Source organism: Channa argus, chromosome 22 (genome assembly GCF_033026475.1).
Source record: "Channa argus isolate prfri chromosome 22, Channa argus male v1.0, whole genome shotgun sequence".
NCBI lineage: Eukaryota > Metazoa > Chordata > Actinopteri > Anabantiformes > Channidae > Channa > Channa argus.
The window spans coordinates 9,687,267-9,709,579 of NC_090218.1; the positions used below are offsets into that span (position 1 = coordinate 9,687,267).

The window sequence follows — 22,313 nt, forward strand, 5'->3', positions numbered from 1 at the left end:
GAAACTGACCTTGAAAAGTAAAACTGAAACCTAAAATAAAGTATTATATCCCAAAGCATCATAAAGGATAAAAAAAAATGCCATAAACAAAATGTTTATTCTAACAACATTAAGGTAAGCAAGTATTGTTTTATTTTGATGGTATTTTAGTCCTTATACTATAAGTACTGTGTTCACGCGGCACAGTGGGGACACTGGACTACATCACCAGCGCTGTATTAAAGTAATTTAGGTCAGAAGATGTGCCTCCCATTCATTGCATCTTAGATTGAATGAGCGCAAGGACACTATGAATAGAGGCATTGATGTCGATTTCTTTAAACCTTTACTCATACAGGAACATTTAACTGAACCTAATGACTCTTTTCCACCAAAGGCCCTTACATTTCTATACAGTTTCACCCCTGGGATCTGCTCAGAAAGTAGCCTTTGTGGAGCTTTTGCACATTCATTATCAGTGGTGGAAAGTTACTTAATACACTGATTTAAAGGCTGCGCTACTGGTGCATTTCCATTTTCGGCCACATCCCACTTTAGTCCACTACATTTATTTGATAACTTTAGCTGCTTTTCAGAATGGGATTAACTAAAAGAAACTGTATAACCCTAAACTTCATTAATCCTCATTGTGAATTTAACAAAATCCCAAACTGTATGTACAGGGATTCAAATTAGATTCAAAACAAATCTTAAAAACAGCAAAATTCATTCAAAAATCTCAATTGTACATTAATGCAACATTGAAGTGACAGAATAATCATATTCAAACAACATATTCACTAACAATGCTTTTAATTTTAAAGTTTTTTTTATTTATTTTTTTTAAGCTTTTACTTCAATAACATTTGAGTGCATGAGTGACGGACATTGTGAGTCCATTTATATTTGCAGCTGGTCTGAATATACTGCACATATCACAGTTTGTGTGTGGGTCATCTCTTAAATTAAAAAAACATTAGAGCACCACGCTTTACCTTAGATACAAAAACGTGCAGTACTGTGTGATTGTTTCAATGTGTAACAGTGGCATGAAAGGGCCAGTGTTGTGTCCTTAGTGTTGTAATTACTGTCCATTAGCTCTGAATGGCTCAAACTTTAGAGTAAAAAAAAATAACCCAGGCCTTTGTGTGCATTAATATGCCCAAGCTGGTCAAACATTACAGGATTAAATTGACTGAAAGTGCTGACTGGAGATGCATTTTACCCTTTACACACACACACACACACACACACACACACACACACACACACACACACACACACACACACACACACACACACACGAGAACACACACATGTGCATGTGACCCCACCTAACCTTGCCAGCCTCGTACTCTCAGATGCAGCTTAACACCCTTAAATGCAGACACAAACGCACACACACTACACGTGCACATATAATTTACTCCCACTGACTTTTCATATGCAGACTCCACCCATCAGAGCTCCACCACCTTGAGAGACGCACACACACACACACACACACACACACACACATCACAGTGATGATATTTCAACCAATCGTAGCCCCCCACCCACTCAATTTCACTTGCTCCCATTATCTCACTGCTATTGATCCACATCCCCTCTTCTGCCACGACAACCAGAGCCTTTACTGGATAATTTTCAAGGGCATTTATAAATACAGGATGGGTTGGATGGGTGAGTGCTCTGTGGCCTTTTTTTTTGTGAATTTGTGGGAAAGAAGGAGCTATAAAGAGAGACAATATGTTGAAGGCAGACTTATATGATTGGCTCAAAACACTAAAATGTCTTAAGTTGCTGAAAAAATTTTTAGTGTGACATTGCACATGCAGCAGAAGTCGCTTGGTTTCGATTGTAATTAACATATTTTTTCCCTCTTGTTTGACTTATTATAAGCACATTTTTAAGATTCAAATTAAATAGTCACACTGAATATTCATAAATATATTAACTTCTTACGAATACAGATGCAGAATATCATGTTGAGACGAGGCAGCAGCTTGGAACGTTCACACAAAAAGTTCTTTAGTGATTCTAAATTCAAGTGAAAGAGTAGCTTTTTTCAACGGTATTAGCTCCAGCTCAGCTAATATCAGGCTGTTGCTCTGATTTGTCAGAGATTTTATTTTATTTTTTTTCCAGGTAAAATAATAACGTGTCTGATAAATATTGGACTCAAGGATTGGGCTTGGGTCAGTAAGCAAAGTGAGTTTTCCCCTCCTGCCAAGCAGTGGAGCAGACTTGGTGCTCAGCTTTGTCTGGGTTGAGGTGAGCGGGCCAACGGGGCGGAACAGGATTCAACATTAACAAAAACACCACAGGGTGGGGCTGCCCCTCCACCCAGCTCCTGGGTTGACCTGTAGGGGAGCCAGGGTCTCACTGCATGTGTGTGTATTTGTGAAGAAGTGTGGGCTGGGCTCCAGGGCAGGAAGCATCTGTTAACAGAGGGGAACCAGGAGGCACTAAGGTGTATGTGTCTGTATGTGTGTGTATGCACATTTGTTTGTGTGTGTGTGTGTGTGTGTATGTGTGTGTGTGTGTGTGTGTGTATTCTCTGCACGAACATATTTGTGTCAGTATTAAAGCCAAGTGTTTAGTATTCTCCCCTGTATCCGGCAGACCTGGCCATGGCCCACCTTCCTCAGGGGCCCAGTCAGAGACGCCCTTCGGCTTCCTGTAACACACAAACACACACCAACCAAAACATTTGATAGAGAACACGAATCAGGGAACCCTCCATACTTATGTAAAACATTGCTGACCAGTGGCCCTTTTTTTCCTCTTCTTTTCATGTCCCTCACTGATTATGTGAGAGCTGGTCTGAGCTCCTCATACAGCCCAGCAGAGAGCACAGTTCATGATCACCACGCTTGGTGACCATAATTGCAATAAAATCCCCTACTAATAGAGATTGTATGAGCAATTTATCAAACAGCTGTTGAAAAAATCAGGAAACAAACTTACAGAAAAGAGACATGTTCACTGCTTTTCTTGTGGTCACTTTGCTGAAACCTCCTTTTTTTTACCCCTAAACCAGTAAACTTTATTTTCTGACCATGAAAATTCCCTGGCCCTGATGTTACAGTAAGTACAGAAGTAGGGCTTCCTTTCAGGGACATCCAACTCTCTTTGGCAGTGGCTTTGGCAGATACCTGCACACACACACACACACACACCCACACACACACACACACACACTTCTTGATGCCAACTGGAAGGAATTTTCTGTAATATAGTCAGTCCTCCAGAGAAGAATACTTGACTCTGTTGGGGGGCTGACCCATACTAATTTTCTACTTCACAGTGTATGTGTGCTACCAGAAAGATGAATTAGCATGCAGCTTAGAGCCATTCCTCAAAAAAATAAAATGAATAACGGGTTGAGGTGAAAAATGATTTATTAGTACACTACTCTTACTAACCCAATCAGTTTCTAATATCTCAGACTGTTATTAAATTAAATTCCTAAATTGACAAACTGAAACAACTGTTTTGTTCGGACTTGAACTGCAGAGTTTATAATTGCTTGACTTTTTGGATTTCGCATTCTTCATTTTGAAGACTTGTAACTTACACGTGACCTGCAAAAGTGTAACTTTATTCCATGTTCCATGATTTAATAACAGTAATACAGGTCTGATTCACCGCGGATTTGTGATTGTGGACGTTTTCGTGATCTTCAAATGCCTCTTTCCCAATTAGTGATGCACTCATATGCACAGTTTGAGGCCTAATCCCTGCGCTTGATAATACACTATATAGTACCTTACAAAAGTATTCACAACTTTTCCACATTTTCTCAAGTCTCAACCACAAACATAAATGTGTTTTATTGGGATTTTATGTGGTAAACCAACACAAAGTGACACATAATTATGAAATCTTCAGAATACTGTACGCCACACTTTTCAGATATTTATTTGTAAAGACATTTGTCTGTTGTTTTTATGTCACATAAAATCCCAATGAAACATATTTACATTTGTGGTTGTAAAGTGGCAAAATGTGGTAATTTTCAAGGGGTATTAATACATTTTCAAGGCACTGTATGTAATGCAAAGACACAGACTGTCTGTTTCCCCTCTTTGGATCTCTCTCTCTCTCTCTCTCATGCATCACTCTCAGACAACTGGGGCAAAAGTCACAGGCCCTTGGCAGTGCTGGCGGCAGTGCCGTTCAACATCCCGTCTGTCACAATACTGGCACTGCAAAGTGTCAAAACTCCCATCTAATGGCTGTTTATCCACCGCAGAAGCTTGCCAGCCAATGTCCATCCAGGTTAAAGACTTGCCAACCAATGACTAGTTGAACCTAGTGCTTCACAAACCAGTTCCTGCCAAATCACAGAATGCATTTTTCTTTTCTCTCTCCATAACAGATGAAGACAGAGAGGCTTTCTAGGTAATGTGTTGCTATGCAGATTCCCCACTTTGTGTTTGAACTAGTTCTTTCCATGCTTTCCCACTTCTAGGTTCTAGCTATTGGTGTGACATTTTTATTTCTCCATAATCCATTTTAAGCATATGTCACAAAAACAGTGCTCTGTAGACAAAGTAATTTTCAGAAAATAAAAATGTAGTAGGTGGTGTTTGCAAGTTTTTCAGTGGGCATAGTGCTGTGACTGCACAAGCTGATGTCATGCCAGTCATATTGAAAAGAGGAACATGCTTCTCTCTCTCCTTAATTTGAAACGACTTACCGAATGCTCTCTTCAGAAACTCTGTCTAGATATTGAATGTGCACTGCAGCAGTGTTGCACATCCGTACCTTCCTGTGTGACACAGACTGACTGATATAAATTTATTAAAACCTTTCGACAATCTCAAGCTCAAACTGAGATAACCCTCATGGTCTTATTAACTCTGTGTTTCAAACACAGACGAGCGGAAGTCATTGTGCATTTGAATGGTGCTTGTCTTGACAAATAAACTGAACTTTGCATGTAAACTCATTGGAAGGCCCCTTAAATAGTTAAGAATGTTTATAAGGAAACAGAATCACAACACTTATGTCAGACTCGTTTGACTCATAGTCAAATTCCTGATCAAATAATCAGGGGTTTTTCTCAGTGCATGATCAAGAGGCCAACAAAGCGGTTTTCCCCTTTTTCTGGTGTGAACTGATAAATAAGCAATGTGAAGGCTTTAGATCACCCGTTTAGTGTGGCGTTAAAATACAGTCCGATTCTCTCTGGTCAGTGTTGGTGCTGCCAAAATGAGCCACCTTTTACAATGTAAGACTGTATTCTCACTGTGTGTGTGTGTTTGTGTGTGTGAGACAAAGAGAGAAAAGCATGATCTTCTTTACTGTGGTCCCCTGCTAACCCCACCCACTCTCTGTCTCTCTCCTTCATCTCCCTTGTCTCCATCCTCTTTCTCTCCCTCTCCCCCCTCCTTCCTCTGTGGCATATCTCCCTTCGCAGTTGTCACGTTCAATTCCAACTTCAATTCATTAAATCTCCCTTTGCCCCAGCTGCTACTCTGTTTAGCTCCTTCTTTCTCACATATAGTATGTTTCTTTTGTTGCAAGCACACTCATTTACATAAATTACTCTTGTAGCCACTTATCTTAACCTTAACTAACCAAAGTAAATGTCTAAGTCCAGCTTTCACCCTAACAAAACCCGAAACCTAATTATAACATTTACCATAAAAGGTGTTAGAAGCACTAGAAGTTGTGAGAACCAGCCCAACTGTCCTCACAAAAGTAGTAATAAACTAGAATATGCCCACATACTACTCAGACACAACCATAGCAGTCACAAAGTCATAGAGTTTTTATCTTCATCTCTTCCCTCTCATTAACTCTAACCTCATTCCACCCCTCACTGTCAGTGCTATCTGTATTATATGCTTTGCTTCTTTCTCTGCTACATTTGCACACACTCAATCTGCTCTCAGTCATCTCTGCACTCTGCCTTTCTCAGTCTCTCCTCTTTCCTTTTGACTTATTCTCTCTGTCACTTCTCTCTCTCTCTCCCTTCAGGTCCCTCTATCCAATCCCCATATCCATCTGTGTCTGTGCACTGTATCTTAATCCAACCATCTGTACACTTGCCAGTAATGGAGTGGAGCTAAGTCTATTCAATAAGCTCAGTGTGTGTTTTACTGAATAGAGCCTGGAGGAGTATGCAGTTCACACACACCAGTCAGCCACAACTTTAAAACCACCCATCTACTGTAATATTGTGTAGGGTATCCTCCTGCCACCAGCAGGCGTCAGCAGCATATCCTTGAAGTCCTGTAAATTGTGATATATATTACAACCATACAGTTGCATGGAAAACTGCAATGCTGTGTTTTCCGACAGCCATTGATTCTGGCCACAGTAACCATCCTGTGTGATCGGACATGGACTATCCTTAGCACGCTATGCACATAAGTGAGACCGGTTCATTGGTTGTGCTTCAGTGGACTAGGTGAAGTTACACCCCACTCAACCTACTGCTTTGGAGTTGCTCTGACCCAGTGTTCTAATCATTGCTTTCCCTTTTTTTTTTTTCTTCTTCCAACACATCAACTCGGAACAACTGATTGATCACCCTGCTAGCCGGATGGTTACAGCACCGCACTACATAACAACAGAGCTCTTGGTTTGATTCTATCTCTGTGTCTCCCCTATGTTTCCTGTCTGCATCTTCACTATCAGCTAATAAACAAATACCCAAAAATATTATTGTAGAGAAGCAACTGTTCACCTGCTACATACAGTAATATATCCCCGTCCTTTCACAGGCGCTGTTTGAACAACACGATCCAATTAACCGAATTCACTTAACCCGTCCTTGGTTTGAATGTTGTGGCTGGTTGATGTATACTCTTGTGCGCGGGTTGGTGTGATTCAGAACAGTGGGTTTATCTTTCCGTGTTTTGCTGTGCACCTACAAAGGGAGCATGCAATTGTGTGGATTTGTATATATATTGCATTAATGTTTGTCTCTTTCTTGCAACATTAGAGCAAGCCAGCAGTGGCCTCAATTGATCAAAGCTTTCAGCAGAGCTGCAGGGCTAAATCTGGAACACCAAAGTGTGTGTGTGTGTGTGTGTGTGTGTGTGTGTTGTTGCATACAGCAGTGTCAATTCTTTCACCTGGATTGTGTGATGAGGCTACTTGCAGTTATTTCACTCCTTGCTCCCTTTTATGCAGAATTGCACGTGGGAGCACAATTGGGAGCTGAAAGAGTACAAAATCCTTCCAGGTGACTGGAGAAGCAATAGGGAAACTGGAAGCTGTAATGAGGGTGACCCTTTGGACAAAGAGAGACATGAGATGGACGGAATGACCCAGACATTTAAAGTGACGAGTGGAAGAGAATCTAAAAGAGGCTTTTTTTTTTTTGCTATTAGCATCTTGCTTTTTTCAGTTCTTATTAAGTTGATCATAATTGTTAAACAGGTCTAGAAAGTTTGATTGCTTAGCTAGATACTGAAAATGGAAAAAAATGTAAATTACAAGTAATTAATAATGTAATTGTAAATTGCATAAAAAGCAGCTCCTGCAAGGGCTCACACTTTGTTTTTCTTCATTAATGAAGGATGTGGTTTTGTTGCTCGGCTGTACTGCTTGGGGTCATTACAAGGCAGTTTGCAACTGCTGACATCTACAGGCCGACTGTATTCATGTCAGATACCCTACCGCTGACCTCCCTATCCATGCCTGTATTTACTCAGCTGTTGGGTTTCAAGTAATGGATAGATGGGACTTAAAGCTACACTAGCTTTGCAACACGATGCAGTTGCCATTATTCCCGAAATTGCTGCAGAGAGAGACCAACGGGATTCTTCACGTTTTGTCTTTTCTTCTATTTGTCCTTTCTCGTGTTTTCCAACTTTAAGCCTAGGCACATACATTGATGCAGTTCTTGCAGGGCCAGCAGCTCGGTTTCATGGATGCTTTTGATATGTCTTTGGCTTTGTGACCAAAGGGACTAGTGAATATTTCTGCCACCATCGCTCCCGTTGCACAGCCTTTTCTATGCAGACCACTTAGCTGAAATGAGATGCTTAACAATACCTTTTTCTCCAAGATACTGGCATTTTGTTTCTCTCAAACACAGCAACATTGTCTATAAACATTCATTGATATATGTTTGTGTCATTCTTTGTTGAACCCACTTTAATTATCATCCTCATCAGGATTCATCAGCCTCATCATATTTTCTTTAATTACTTAGCAGAGCCATTTGTCCTTTTTATTATTCATCTTAATTTGCTGCTCCTTCTTTCTTCTCTGCATGTTTGTCTCCTTTTGTGTCTTTGCGTATGTCTTGGTGCATCTTATCTTTCTCATGCATTTTTGTCGTCCCAATATATTGTCTTACTTATCTTCTTTATAGAGCAGCTTTCTCTTTGTTGTCCACGTATCTGTATGTGTGTCTCTTTGTTTTTGATTGACAGCAGTTTAGTGAAGTCTCTGGTGTTTTCTGCCACTTAGTCATTATCAGGCCACCTGCCAGCTTCGGCCAGTAAAGTTTATTTACCTTCTTCAAAATAGCAACACAGTTTAAAACTGGTTTCAAATTCAGTGTTTACAACCCCCGCCACCTCCATCCTCATGGGTTTTAATGGCGTAGCCCCTTCTGGGATCCCTAACCGACCTATTACCAGATTTGTTATGCTAGACGGACCACCCATTAAACATCTTTAGGATTTTCCAAAACAGTTTGGACACTGAAACATCTTTCTCTGCTCTGACCTGCATGTAGCAAGATTATCGGAGCACTAAAATGCCACTGGGAAACCCAGTCTCTCATCTCTGTAGCCAAATGGCCAGTCTTTGCTTTATAATCCATTTTATCGCAGAGGAAAGAGGTAAAGCAGAGCACTCAGGTCCACAGCTAGTTAATCTTATTGTTAAAATTGGATACAATAAGTGAAACAGACTTCAGTTTTATAGAAGAAGCAAATAGAAGATATCACTATAATATGATTTGGCGGGTTTGTTTGGTACGCTTATTGGTGTCGGATAGTTTTTTTTTTCCGCTGAAAATGCACAACTGAGATATCATTGTTATGTTAAGTACTTTTAGTTACAGCCCAATGTCCTGGCAAACAGTTAGATACTATCTGTTTTCATCTGGTGTTAACAATTATGTTTTTATGGCCTTTTGAACAAATTCGTCCACAGACACCATCTAAGAAGGCGCTAAAAACTGTGATATTAGAAACGCATCATCTTGATTTGCTCTTTGCTCAAGACATTTAGCAAACTAGCTGCCAATTACAGTAGGTATCATTCTGACAACTCTTCTCATCGCCTTTGGTTGATTGCATTTTTCTGTATCACGCTTATTAATATAATTGATAGTGATTTGATTCTCTGAGGTTAATCAGTCTGTGTAAATAATTGAAAGTGATGTGAAAGCTTGGTCTGTTTGACTGCAAAGTTTAAAATCAGCCTCATCCTCCCATGATTGTGTCTGCGCATTGACGTGATAGATTTGTACAGCTGAACATTTATATTTAATCTCCTAACTCTCATCCTTAATGCATGAGGAGAACGGGGGACCCCCTCACCTCTCAGCTACCCCCCAGCACACTGCCCAACCCCCCTTGGCTTGGCCTGCTGGGAGAGGGAAAGTGGAGGATTAGAGCATGATTAAGTCTGTGGTGTGAGTAGGAGCCACGAGTCTGCCACAGTTATTCATTTCCCCCATCCCTCCCTCATCCGACTTCATCCTTCTGTCTGCCCTTGACATATTTCATTCCTTGGCACCCCCCAAAACAAAACCCTTGCACATCTAACTTGTTTTGTCATATTTGTGAGTTAGACAAATCCAGGAATTAACATCTAATGTCACTTTGGCTTTATAGCAAACTGATTTACCCCAGTCTCTGTCTCTGAATGCCCAAGTCTAAGATTTAATTTTTACACATTCTGTGGATTTTAAACCAATCTCGGTTTCATTGAAATTCCTCTATGAAGAGATGTCTTTTTAGTTTACAGCCAGACATCTCTTTCATTATTCATATTGGCTTCGCAATATTATTTTAGGATAGAATTGATAAAATATAAATCTTTCCTTGAATGGTATTTTTTGGTAAAGAACTAAAGACTGGAGACCAAAATACATCCCCTGTAGCAAACAGTTTATCCCAAGATATATAAAAATGTACTATTCACAAAGACTTGTGTGGTGTTAAAGGAGCGGTTTGTGAGACCAAACATTTAATTTACAGCCAATATGTTTACCTCATTATTTCCACTGTTTGTTATTCCAGTGTATTTGATTACATGTTTGAGAGTGGTTAGATGGAGTTAATCAACCATATAGTGTGCCATGTTTTTTGTCTTTGCTGTTTCTTCTTTGGTTGTCTTTTTCATGTCTTTTTCAAGCTCATTTTGTCTCACACATTCTGTTTCTATGTGGATTATCGTGTGTTTGTTAAATGGAAGACACGTGGCGGAAGCTCCATCATAACTGGCTTATAGCTGTTTTGTCACACAGAAACTTCCATAATACAATTAGTGATACATCCATGATACAATTAGCAAACCGCCTCTTTCTTTTTCTGTCGATTGCTACGTATACAGAAACCTAACAAGCTGAAGGTGAAGGTTGGGCAAATAAAAAACGTAGGTAATTAGAGTAGAGCTTCTTGTAAATGTGTGATTTAGTCAATAACACTACCAGCCTTCAATTAGCTGTTGCCTGTGGCTCATTAAGTAAAACACACAATGTGATACACTGGTGTGTCTAATGGCCAATCCATTTTACTAATATAGGTTCTCAGTCATGATTTACAACTAATGTTAAAAGATGTATAAATGTTACAGTAGCACTTTGAAATTACATTCCTATTGTTTAAGTGGTGCTAATAGTACAGCGATCATTCTGTCACTCACGTACACAGAGCCACTCAGGATGTATTAATATTTAAATGGAACACTGTAGTATACTAATATATAGGGATGTGTCTGATGGAGAAAGAAGGCAGCAAATGCATTAATGTTTCAAGTCTTTAGATGCTACATGTTCTTTAGTTATACAGTAAAGCATTTACAGAGTTTGCATATGTGTGCGAGTGTGTGTTTGAACCTGCAGGGTTATTTTCCAAAAGCTAGAGCAGTGGACAAAGTTAAATATTCATCAGCCGGTGAATGGATTACTGCTCCTCTCAATCATGCTGGTTTCCTCCTGTGGCCAAGGTTTTGATATTTTAACTAAATAATCATGTCCTCCATAACTAGTCACTTGCTTCTTCACCATAATCTGTATATCCACATATTTTAACTTATACATTACAGGTACAGGTACATTAATATACCTACCTAATATTGTGTAGATTCTCCTTTGCCACCAAAACAGCTCTGACCTGTCAAAGCATGGATTCCTGTAAGTTTCGCCACCATAGATCAAAGTTTTTCCAGTGCACCTCACAAAGGCTCAAGTGGATTGAGATTTGAGAAATCGGGAGGCCGAGTCAACACCTTGAACTCTTTGTCTCGTTCATTAAACTGTGACATGTCACATTATTCTTTTAAAACAAGTGGAAATGTGGAGAAACTGTTGGATCCAAGGTTTCCCAGCAGAGCATAGCCCAGCCCATGGGGCCAAATCTTCATCAGGAAAACATCAGATTTATACATCCAAATGATGTAAATTCTTAAGAAACTGAAGTCATTCTAAAGAAACCCTCTGTGTTTTCAAGTTTAGTCTTGGATTTATTGTTGAAGAAGAAGAGTCCCAGATAATGTGTAGCTCTAGTGAACATGAATTAATAAATACAATCTTCTCCTTTAATATGCCTCACATTAATAACAAGCCGCTGAACTTCTAAATCTCCACCCCTCAGTTTTGCACGTGTGTGTGGTGGTGGGGTTAAGTGCAGATGGAGTTGTACGGTACAACAGGCCTATTAGAGTAGAGTAGTAAGGGGGCAGCACCCCCAGACTTGATGTCTTTAATATTACATGTTGGCACCATGGTTTTGGTTCCTCGCCGTCTCCATTGGTCTCCAAGCTTCATTTTGTCTTGGTGCGGCTTTGCGTATACAACTGTCTGTGTGAGCATGAGTATTTATGTGTGCGTTTGGACGGCCACCACTGTCTGATGTGGACATGCAGGAGGTGTGCTGTACATTTGGCCAATGTCGTAGGAGGACTTCTTCTTTGACGTTGCCCCGATTCAAACTGGTAAGAATTTAGGAGAAACCAAATCTCTAATTCTAGAGGTGAAGGGGCACTAGTGTACATTTGTCCACATAAGATCTCAATCTCTGAGAACCTCATCTATCCTGGAATTGTTCAGAAGACCAGTCCTTTTTTCACTGCTGTGCAGTGATGAAAATGATAAATCCATGTTACTGAAATTTGGGAGCAAAAGCAAGACTTCATCTTTGGTTGATCTACTTGTAAACTGTGGATAATGGTGCTCGGCTGTTTTTTATTTCAGACGTGTCCAGGTTCGCAGAGTTTCTGAGCCTGTCAGTGTTAGATTTCTGGTTCTACCTGAAAACAACACTGTTCTTTGCTGACACTACTTTCCTTAAAGGTGTCTTTGTCATTTTATGAGGTGTGTAACACTGTTTCTGCTGAGGGTTTCTGTGTATTTGGGGACTTCCTTTGTATGTACATTTTTGTAGTGCAAGACAAAAAATTCCAATAAATTTCCGCATCTTCTTAAATCCAGTATTCGGGTGGTTGGCTTGTTCAATACTGCACAAGAATGCATAATGCTAATTAAAAAAATGGCAGTAACATAGCTAAAACATTTTTAAACGAATGCTGGAAAGTTACAGTAGTGAGGATATACGTAGCCACTTAAATGCCACCTTTGTGTAGTTCTCAGTCTGAGCAGTTTAACAAAATAGGAACGAATTTGTTTCCATCGATCCTCAAATTTTTCTCTGTGCCAATTGTCTTTTTTATCCTGGAAAAAAACAGTCATGAATGCTTTTTGCTGTTCCTTTGTAAGCTTGATGCATTTAATCTGCACGCTCAGCTGATTCTCTCCCAATATTCAAAAAACTGCTGAAAACTGAACTCTTCCGCATCTTTCTATGCACTTAAATCTTTAATATAAAAAAAACAAAACAAAAAAAAACCTTTCTGCTCTCTTGCACTTGTATCTCGTGAACTGTGAACACTTTTCTGATAGGACTTTGCTTTGATGTTTTTCTCCTTGACTTAGATTTTTGCTTGCCTTGTACCTCACTTGTAAGTCGCTTTGGATAAAAGCGTCTGCTAAATGACTAAATGTAAATGTAATTTTTCAAATGGTAAAAGAGCTGTTTTGCATGTGTGGATTTCAGTTATTGCAAATGCATTTCTATCTCTGGATGTGCCTCTAAATGAGCTTCAGTGTTTTGCATGTTATGGGACTGTGTGTTTGTGCATCCAGTGTGCACAGGTAGCTGTCAGCATACGTGGTCTGTATAAATAAGGCTCGGCTAATAGAACAGACACTGCTGGGATTTATGGTTTCACCATTTGTTAAAGTCACTTTAGACAATATAAAACTATTCTGTTCCCTCCTCCAAATCTCGTGTGTGTGTGTGTGTGTGTGTGTGTGAGTGTGATCCTATCAGTCTGCATATCGGGATCATAATTCATAGTCATCTCAAGCATCTACAGCTTCATCCTTTTTGTGTTAATTATTTTGGAGTCTGTGCCAATCCAGCTTCGGCTTTCAGGCTGATGATGGAACAGCTGTGTGTGTGTGTGTGTGTTTGAAAGCCTGCATTGTATGTTTGCCTCTGTTGGACTCACATCATCTCTGTCTTCTGTTTCTCTCCCTCTGTCTCTCTGTTACCTCTTTCTCTGCTTAAACAGCTTCCTGCTGACCTCAATAAGATGCACCTAACAGACCACACCCATCAGCAGGTGATGCACATGCCCCCAAGCCAATCAGGATGCAGCATCGCCAGCGACTCGGGGAGTAGCAGCCTATCAGACATTTACCAGGTAGGAACCTTATTTCTTGCTTAACTCATCCTTCTTTTTATTTATTCATTTATTTATTTCCTCCAAACAGCGCGAACAGCTGCTTAACCAATTGAGTTAACATATAGACTCTTTGACACTTCCATCATCGTTTAACATCAGTTTGTTGTTCAACACTGGCTTAATCTAAGATCTATAGAGCTTGTAGAAGTGTACTGCTTCATCAGTTTGTGAGGCTACCGCTTGTTTTAAAGATGTGGACATGGAATATCTTCTCATTTTTAGTGAGAATCTTCAAAAAAGCCTTTGATTAATGGAAAAAATATGAAAATGAAAGTCTGTCTAATTCAGACAAAAATCTGTTTACTGTAGCCCCTCAATCACCACCCAACAGCTGGTCTCTGCCAGAAGTGTTTAACTGATTCTCCCCAGCTTAGTTTGCTCTAGTTGTGTCTGTCTACCTCTAGCCTCTCTGTCAGCCCACTGTTCCTCCCTCCTTGTAATTTGTCGTTCCTTGGTATCTAGCTAATTATTGTGCATCAGTTGTGCATCCTGGTGGCCTGTACGTCCTGCTGCAGAGGAAAGGTCACACGCAGGAAATAAACGTAACCTTTCAAGCTACAGGTGTAGGAGCTGTGTCATCATCAGTGTCGATGGGTTAATCACTCTACAGATATTTCTTACATTAGATTCCTTAGTATGCACTAGTATCATATCCACTGCATGCGGTGGCTATGTCTTATATACCCAGTTTAGAGTCCTTTTAAAAATAAATTTCAAGATTCCTTGAGCATTCACAGTAAGAGACAATGCATGACTTCTTTTCAGTCTAACAGACTAACAAACATATGACAGAAAACAACAACACAGTCTCCTAAAGGAAGCACTGTTAACATTCAACTGGTCTCTTTTTATCATAAATTCATTCATGCTTTTTTCTTAGTGTTCTTAAATCTGCAATATACAACTTAAGATGGCACTAGTATAAGACTCTAAATCAATTCAATCTGCCCTTCCCTGGTACTCCCTGCTGTGCTCTTCTACAATCTGCTACACTCTACATGTTTCCCAGCACTTCAGGTAGTTGCCGTAGGAAATTGACCCAAATAAGGCTGCTCCAAAACGTATTGATGAAACAGAAATAATTCACATTATTGGTTTAGTTACAAAGTTAAGCCTCAATCAAGAATATTTAGAAGCAAATATCTCTACATGCTTGCACTGCTGTTCAGGGAGTCTGGGTCACAGGAGGTGTCAACAGCACTGCTCCCCATTAAGATAAGTTTTGAAGCATGTTGCCTGATTAAAAAAAAAAAAAAGATTTATGCATTATAGCTTAAATGAAAAAAGTGTAAAATGTAACATGCAGGCTCAAAAGTATTACCAGATGAAGACCCAGAGAAGTTCTCTACCATTGACTCCTCTCTCGTATTGGTCTCATCTTTTGGTGACATTTCTGAGCAGCTCAGTGAGATTAGGAATTAAAGGCCTCTCTTGAGTGGAGGGTTTTGAAATGGCTTCAAATCAATAATCCATGAAAAGCTACATGACTGTGCTGCAGTCTCATGATTGTAATTCCTCTGCCACCCTAATCTTCCCTCTTCAAACTGAAATGTGTCATAAATCCAGAAATCTTTTAGTGTTACCTTTCAGTTTTCCTGTTCCCCTGTATAGCCTGGTTGCTGTCTTCTGCAAACACGTTGGCATATCTGGGTGGGAGGGGTTCTTTTTGACATCAGCTTGTTAGCATTCAACAGTGGAGCTGTTGAAGTCCATTAGCTACAAAATGATGAGCTTTTTACAAGCGTGATGTGATCTGCACTGCTATTCATAAAACTAATGAACAGGTTGAATTTAGTGAGTCTTGTCAACAGTATCTTAAATTGTTCCTTATTTTACACGTTTTTTTGAAAAGTGAGAAATAGCAACCACTAGTTAGGTTTATGAAGACTACAGACATCAACGTGCCCAGTGAAGGAGAATGTGCTTAAATATTGATTAAAGAATCCATGTTATGCATAATTATGGGTTTATATTTGTTCCTAGGCATAACTGAAATTGTTTTAGATAACTCATAATTCTAAGCTTTTTTTTCCTATAATGCAAAGTTTGGGGGGAATTCTAGCTTAATTTGGAAGTGAATAGCCAGACAGGAAACGTGAGGCAGAGGGGGTATGACATGCAGCAAAGATCCGTCTGGGGACACTTGAAACTGTAATGTGCTATTTGCTGTCAACAGTCAGCACCATAGTGGTCTAGAGCCCATTCTCTTTCCATAAGATACCAAAGTTAATTTACCTTCTCAAGTTCTGTGCAGCATTCCAGTCTTCAAACACACAAAGCACCTGACTTAGTCCCTAGCACAGCGGTTGTGGGAAGTCTGTACATGGACTTGTAGAACCCCTTGTACGTTATACTACCAAGGAAACTGGGTGAAAAACTATGAAAAGTCAAAGGACAGCGATGAAGCACATACAGTATAAAATGAGATGTAAGATTTGGGGAGGCAGTTTAGCTCCACAAGTTCAGGTTATGTTGTATAAATCCTTAATATGCATACAACATGTAAAAATGCCAAAAATCATATTATTATTATTATTATCCTAGAAAAACTAAAACACAAAGACTCTATACAAAGAAATGTGTTAAGGCCTGAACTTGTCATCTTAAAGTCATAGCTATGGATTAAATTAGTTGTGGATAAAAATATATATAGAAGGGTTACTCAGTAATTATAATGGGCTGCTTATCACACTGGACTTGACGTGCTGTGAGCCATTAAAACTCATGGAAAACATAAAGACTAGTTTAAAAAAATAATCTTTTAATTATTGCTCATTAGTCTGGTGGTGTTGAGGAACTCAAGAGAGAGATCTTGTAAATTAACTTCATAATGGATCTTGTAAATTAGTGCAAATATTACAGTGCGTGTTTCAGTGCTCATTCAGCAGAGATGAAAAATTTATGTGAATATTTGTATGAATGTTTGTTTATTACTCTTACTCTAAGCCCTTAATGTTGCCGACAAATGCATTTTTTCTGTTTGGTTCCTAGGGAAAGTAAAAATCCTGTCTTGGAATCCTCCATATCTCAGAAGGTTGCTGTGGTGCAGATATAATAATAATAATAATAATAATAATACACTAATTAGCTCATTAGTGAAAAAAAATTATTATTTATGGAGAACATTAGTTCATGTCAGCAGGATTTTTATTTATTATCCTCCCATCTACAAACCATCAGCTGTCCTCCCTCGTCAGCCTGTCAGCCTGCGAGTGTTTGCAGATTGATGCAACCTGGGTCGAACGCTTAACACAGAGACCCGATCTCTTCATCCCGACAGTAGACATTTATCACACGGCTCTGATCCCATCAGTTTGTCACTGACCCAGCTCTGTGTTTGTTTACAGCTGTCCTGAAGAGCTGACCCTTCAGTCAGCTGTGGCCCTCAGCTGTCCATGCAACAGACTGGCTTTGTTTCTGTGGGGTTCTCCCACACGTTTCTTTTTTCACACTGCCACTCTTGCCTTGATTTAACTCACATTTGTTCCCTTTGCTCTACACAACTTTTTACCCCTTTCTGCTTACTCATTTCTAGTTCCCATATATCTGCCCCTTCTTTTACATTCCTCTACTCTCAGTCATCCTCTTTTTCTATTATTAAACATGTCCTCAGTTTCTCTTTATGCTATTAGTTTATCCTTTTTTTTTATTAGCCGTTTCCTCTTTCCTTTCATTTCATGGCTAGTGTATATTCTGAACGTCAGCACATGTATCCTCCAATTTCCTCTTTTCTATCTCTGTTATGCAGCCACAGCCCTGTAAAATGCAGTGGTTCATAGGCATATGTCCCTAGACTCTAAGAAATGTCCTCCTGTGTCAAAATGTTGGTTAAGGTTCTCAGCCATCCCTGTGTGCTTAGCAGAATGTTGAGTCATGTTTCTTCTAGTTAAAAACATTTCACTACTCTTCCAAGTGGCTTCTTCAGTCTGAGGGAAAGTTCTAAAGCAGGGGTACATGTACTGCAGAGGGTACTGCTGTTGCAATTGTAAGGTCGTTTGTGAATTAAATCCCTTTAAGCTCCACTCCAGCCATGTAAGGAATCACCAGGTTTTTCCTTTGACTTCAAGTTCTAACGTTCGGCTGCTGGATCTGGACCCAACTTTTTAAGGGTCACTTGGGATAACAGTTCCCCACTGCCGTCAGAACTGTCATCCCAAGTGACCTTTAAACAAAACTGGGTCCAGATCCAGCAGCCGAACGTTGAAACTTGGAGTCAAAGGAAAAACTTGGTGATTCCTTACATGGCTGGAGTTGAACTTGAAGGGAGTTTTTGGAAAACACCACATACTTGTTTATTTAAAATAGACTGAGTCAGAGACTCAGAGACCAGGCACCAAAAGATAAGAAGAGCTATGTATTGTATGAAGTCCAATGCAGTGGTTTGCAGCTCTACATTGGAGAAATCAAACAGTGTCAGCACAGGAGGATGGCCTAGCATGAGAAGAAACACCTCAGGACCAGAATCACCAGTATACCTTCACCTAAAGGACAATGGTGACTCATTTGAGGATGACAATGTGCACTTTTTAATAAATAAGTAGTGTGAGAAAGGCATGCATGAAGCCATCTATGTTCAGGTGGGAAACCCTGCCCACAACAGAGGAGGAGCATTTTCCATGCTGCGCTTCCATCCATCCCCAGGACGATTAAGATGTCTCGAAACTTCTAAGACTAGGGAGACTTGAACTAAGAGGGTCCATCCAGTAATCGAAAAGAACCTCAGAATAACTAAAGGGTGTTTGGGTGGTGGGTGATGGAGAAAGGACTGAGAGTAAGAATGTAGTGAAGAGTTACCATCTCACGATTGCACCTGCCTCGGTGACTCCTTTTTCAAACAAAGCCTAAATTGAAGCCCACTTTTCTGCACAAATTTAACAACCTCCACAATAGCCTCTATCTGACAATAAAATGTTTTACTCTTGTTATTGACAAGTATAAAATGCACCCCTGCGCTTTTGGCCTTTGTGTTTTTGTGCACACTGTCTGCACAGCGATTTCATGAGACAAATTTCCTTTGAGAATCAATAAATCTGAAGTGAAGCAAAAGGGGAAAAAACACATTTTATTTGGAACATTGCAGAGCAATTTGCAGTATCTCATAGGCTGGTTAGTAAATACGGAGCATTTATGTATGTGATTCCCCATTGTGCTGCTTTTAGTTCATATTGTCCAGTTGGTTAAGTCATCACAGGCCTGTCTGCATCTTTTATTATATGAATCATTTATTATTGGTGTGATGAGTAAAGACATTAACAAAGAATTTAAATTTTATTTTCTCGTCTACATTTGTTGGTTCTCATTCCAAATTAAATGTATCTAGTGCAGCTAGGAAGCTGTGTTTAAAAAGTCCTCTAAATAGCTTATCCATCCTAATTTATGAAAAAAAGGGATGATCCTGAATTGGGAGAGTTGGATAACAAATCTCAAAGTACCCTAGATTGTATTGTCAATTTGGGAGATTATCCATGTAATGTAGAGGCCTGGAAATTAGCTGTTTTAGTCAGTGAGACAACAAGTTAATTTATTCCAATAAGATCCACTCGTTCCTCTCTACTAACATGCTTAAAACGTTTGGTACCTGCACGTTAATGTCAGCTGGGTGTGGCGGGGTGCATGCTGGTTTCATCCTCTGCATGTTTGTACGAACAGCACATGGTGTGTGTATGCATGTATAGCATCATTTTTTTTTTTTTTTTTTTTTATTTTGGCAAATGTTCCCTTGAGATAATAAGTAATAAACATGGACTTATGGACTATTTAAGAGGCCTGCTGGGCACCAGAATCAAATACCTCAGGATTAGGGTGTAGACTGTGTGTGGATTCTCAGTAATACTTAATATAGAAATAATAAACTGATTTGAGATAAAAGTCAGGCTCAGTTCTGCGAGACCAGACAAGATTTTCTGTTGTCTTTCTTGTTTTGCATGAGCTAACAGATGGCTTGCAGTTCTGTGACTATCGCCCAAGAGCTCCTCTTTTCACCTCCTAGGTTTATGGTTCAAATCCCAGCTGGCCTGAAAGTCCCCTATGCCCCTTTAGAAGCACACTCTGCCAACCATCTGTCTGCCCTGCACAGGGGAAATATGGTAGAATGTGAATAATTACAGCTGGATTTAAATATTTGGCTGTTTGCCTCGGTTTCCTAGTTTGGGACTTGGGTGTCTGGGTTTTTAGCTCGAGGTCACATATGCTCCCTCCAAGGTTATTCCTAATGTTTTGTGTGGATAATGCATCAAGTAAAAAGGTTGAAATTGAATAAAGCTGTAACATTTAGGGATTTGACAGCTCAAAATACATTTTTCATACCCTAGAAACTGTAAGAGTAGAATAGAACTTGGGGCAGTACCACAATCCAGAGCTTATGATGTGCTCCGTCTTAAATTGGGAAGTTGAACCATCCAAGGCCCTAAGTTAGAAATTTTTACCAGAACACAAATTTAGATTTCCACCTCCAAATGCAAGATGGCTGCTTTGCGTCTCATTAAAATGGTCATCGTACCTTCCAACTTCCATCTATGGACGTATTGTGACATCATTTGCTGCTTTGTTATAAACCGTTTTTGCTAATATTGGCTATGCTATGTAGCTATGGTAACCAACCTACTAGTACACACTCAACTTGAGTGTGAGTACAATCCCAGTTCTGCCTCCCAAATTCAGATATAAATGGACGGGATAGACTTTTGCACAGTAGTGAGGTCTTTAAACCCTCATGTCATGGTGGAAATCACTGAGACAATATTTATTTCTAGGTTACATCAGAATTGGAATTAAAGCAGAAGCTAGTTCTATTAGAATCAAGCGAGGCAGTTTAATCACAGTATAAAGTTATAAATTTCTTGAAATTCTACAATATGCAGTGATTTCCTGGTACTTATATGTTGCCTTCTCCATGTCATTGCTCCAGGCCACAGAGAGTGATCTGGGAGATGTGGACCTGTCCGGACTTCCAGAGGCTGCAGTGGACAGCGAGGAAGAAGAAGAGGAAGATGAGGACCTGGAGAGAGCGTCGGACACCCTTCTGGGCCGAGACTTGGTCCGAGAGTGTCTGGAAAAAGACCCGGCCGACCGCAACGACGATGACATCGGTTAGTTTAAACCTGTGCTGTTTGTAACCAAGACCTTTTCTGTTTAATACTTCAGCTAAACCTTCATTTATTGAAAAGGTACGAGATTGGTCCTAAATCAACCGAGTGGCACATTTTACATCATTTTGATTAAAATGGACTGCAATTAAATTAAAAAAGGGTATTTACGTGCCTGTCACATCCTTCTTTAGCCTTGGTTGCTATTTGTGATCTTCTTCACGAGATTGAGCCCTCAGAAAAACCATCAATCATTCAGTATAGCACACACAGGGGAGATGCTCAATTGTAAAAGACCCCTTGCAATGTTCTCTAAACACCAGTGCCCTTCCAGTGTGTATTTTGGAGCAGGCAATCAGAGAGACAACCTCATTAGCAGGGACCCAGCGGGGTCCTGGGGGGGAAGGTGAGCACATCAGAGAGCTGAGAGAAGTTGGAAAGGCCTGTCCTGCTGTGGGCCTGGTGGGAGGCTGGCCTTCACCGCTGACTGGTTGCACTCACTCGGCTCATTTAGAGTGACAGGTTAGGGGAGGACGTGCCTGACCCCAATTCAACCCTGGCTCGAATAGTATCAGAAGATATTCAATGGCTGCCTGAATAAAACTACTGGACTGGTGCACTACTGCTTGATGTGACCAGTATACTTTAGTGGCCCAAGAAATTTTAGTCTAATAAGAGGTTGTTGTTTCTTTTTACAATGTGTAACTCTTTCTTCTGCTAAAATGACTAGATTGATCAAATTGCTATAGTTTCCACTCACATTAATAAACGCATAATATCTGAAAAACTACCAGCTACTTGGTAATTCAAAATAAAACGCTAAGAATTACTTGAAGTACTATTATTAATGAGCCGTTCTTTTAAAAGAACATGGACACAAAGATGAGTCAAGAGTGGAAGAGATGAAATGAATGAAGTGATAACAGCAGGAGGAATCAAAGGGAGCTACTGAGCCAGGCTGCGTGGTGTGCGGATTGAAGCTTGGTCACTCTGTTCTCAGCCACAGTGCAGAGGAGGCAGACAGATCAGCGGGGAAGGAACAGGATGGGAAAATTCCGTAGTTTAATTTATAAGCACTTAACCATTTAAAAGTATGAACAGGTCCAGGTGATGTCAGCGTTTAAAGTTATTCACTTCAGCTGTTGTGGCGATTTGTGTATTTGCATTTGTGAGATTTAGCATTGTTATAATCAAACTGATGTTTGCTTTTAAATCATGACTAGAAATACAGTAACCAATGGTAAATTGGTATGTTGTACATAAAGGGAGAAAAAGGCTAAAAGCCTTGTGACCAGT

General features: G+C 39.9%; 1 protein-coding gene across 10 annotated transcripts in view; it reads left to right on the forward strand.

The window, feature by feature from the left end:
* Positions 1 to 22,313, forward strand: part of rapgef6 (Rap guanine nucleotide exchange factor (GEF) 6) — a 147,219-nt gene that overhangs the window by 82,794 nt on the left and 42,112 nt on the right. For all 10 annotated transcript variants that reach the window (XM_067492005.1, XM_067492003.1, XM_067492006.1 and 7 more), the window contains 2 exons: positions 13,759 to 13,890; positions 20,840 to 21,020. In XM_067492005.1, the coding sequence (XP_067348106.1) occupies positions 13,759 to 13,890; positions 20,840 to 21,020 (313 nt within the window). The remainder of the gene's footprint in view (positions 1 to 13,758; positions 13,891 to 20,839; positions 21,021 to 22,313) is intronic.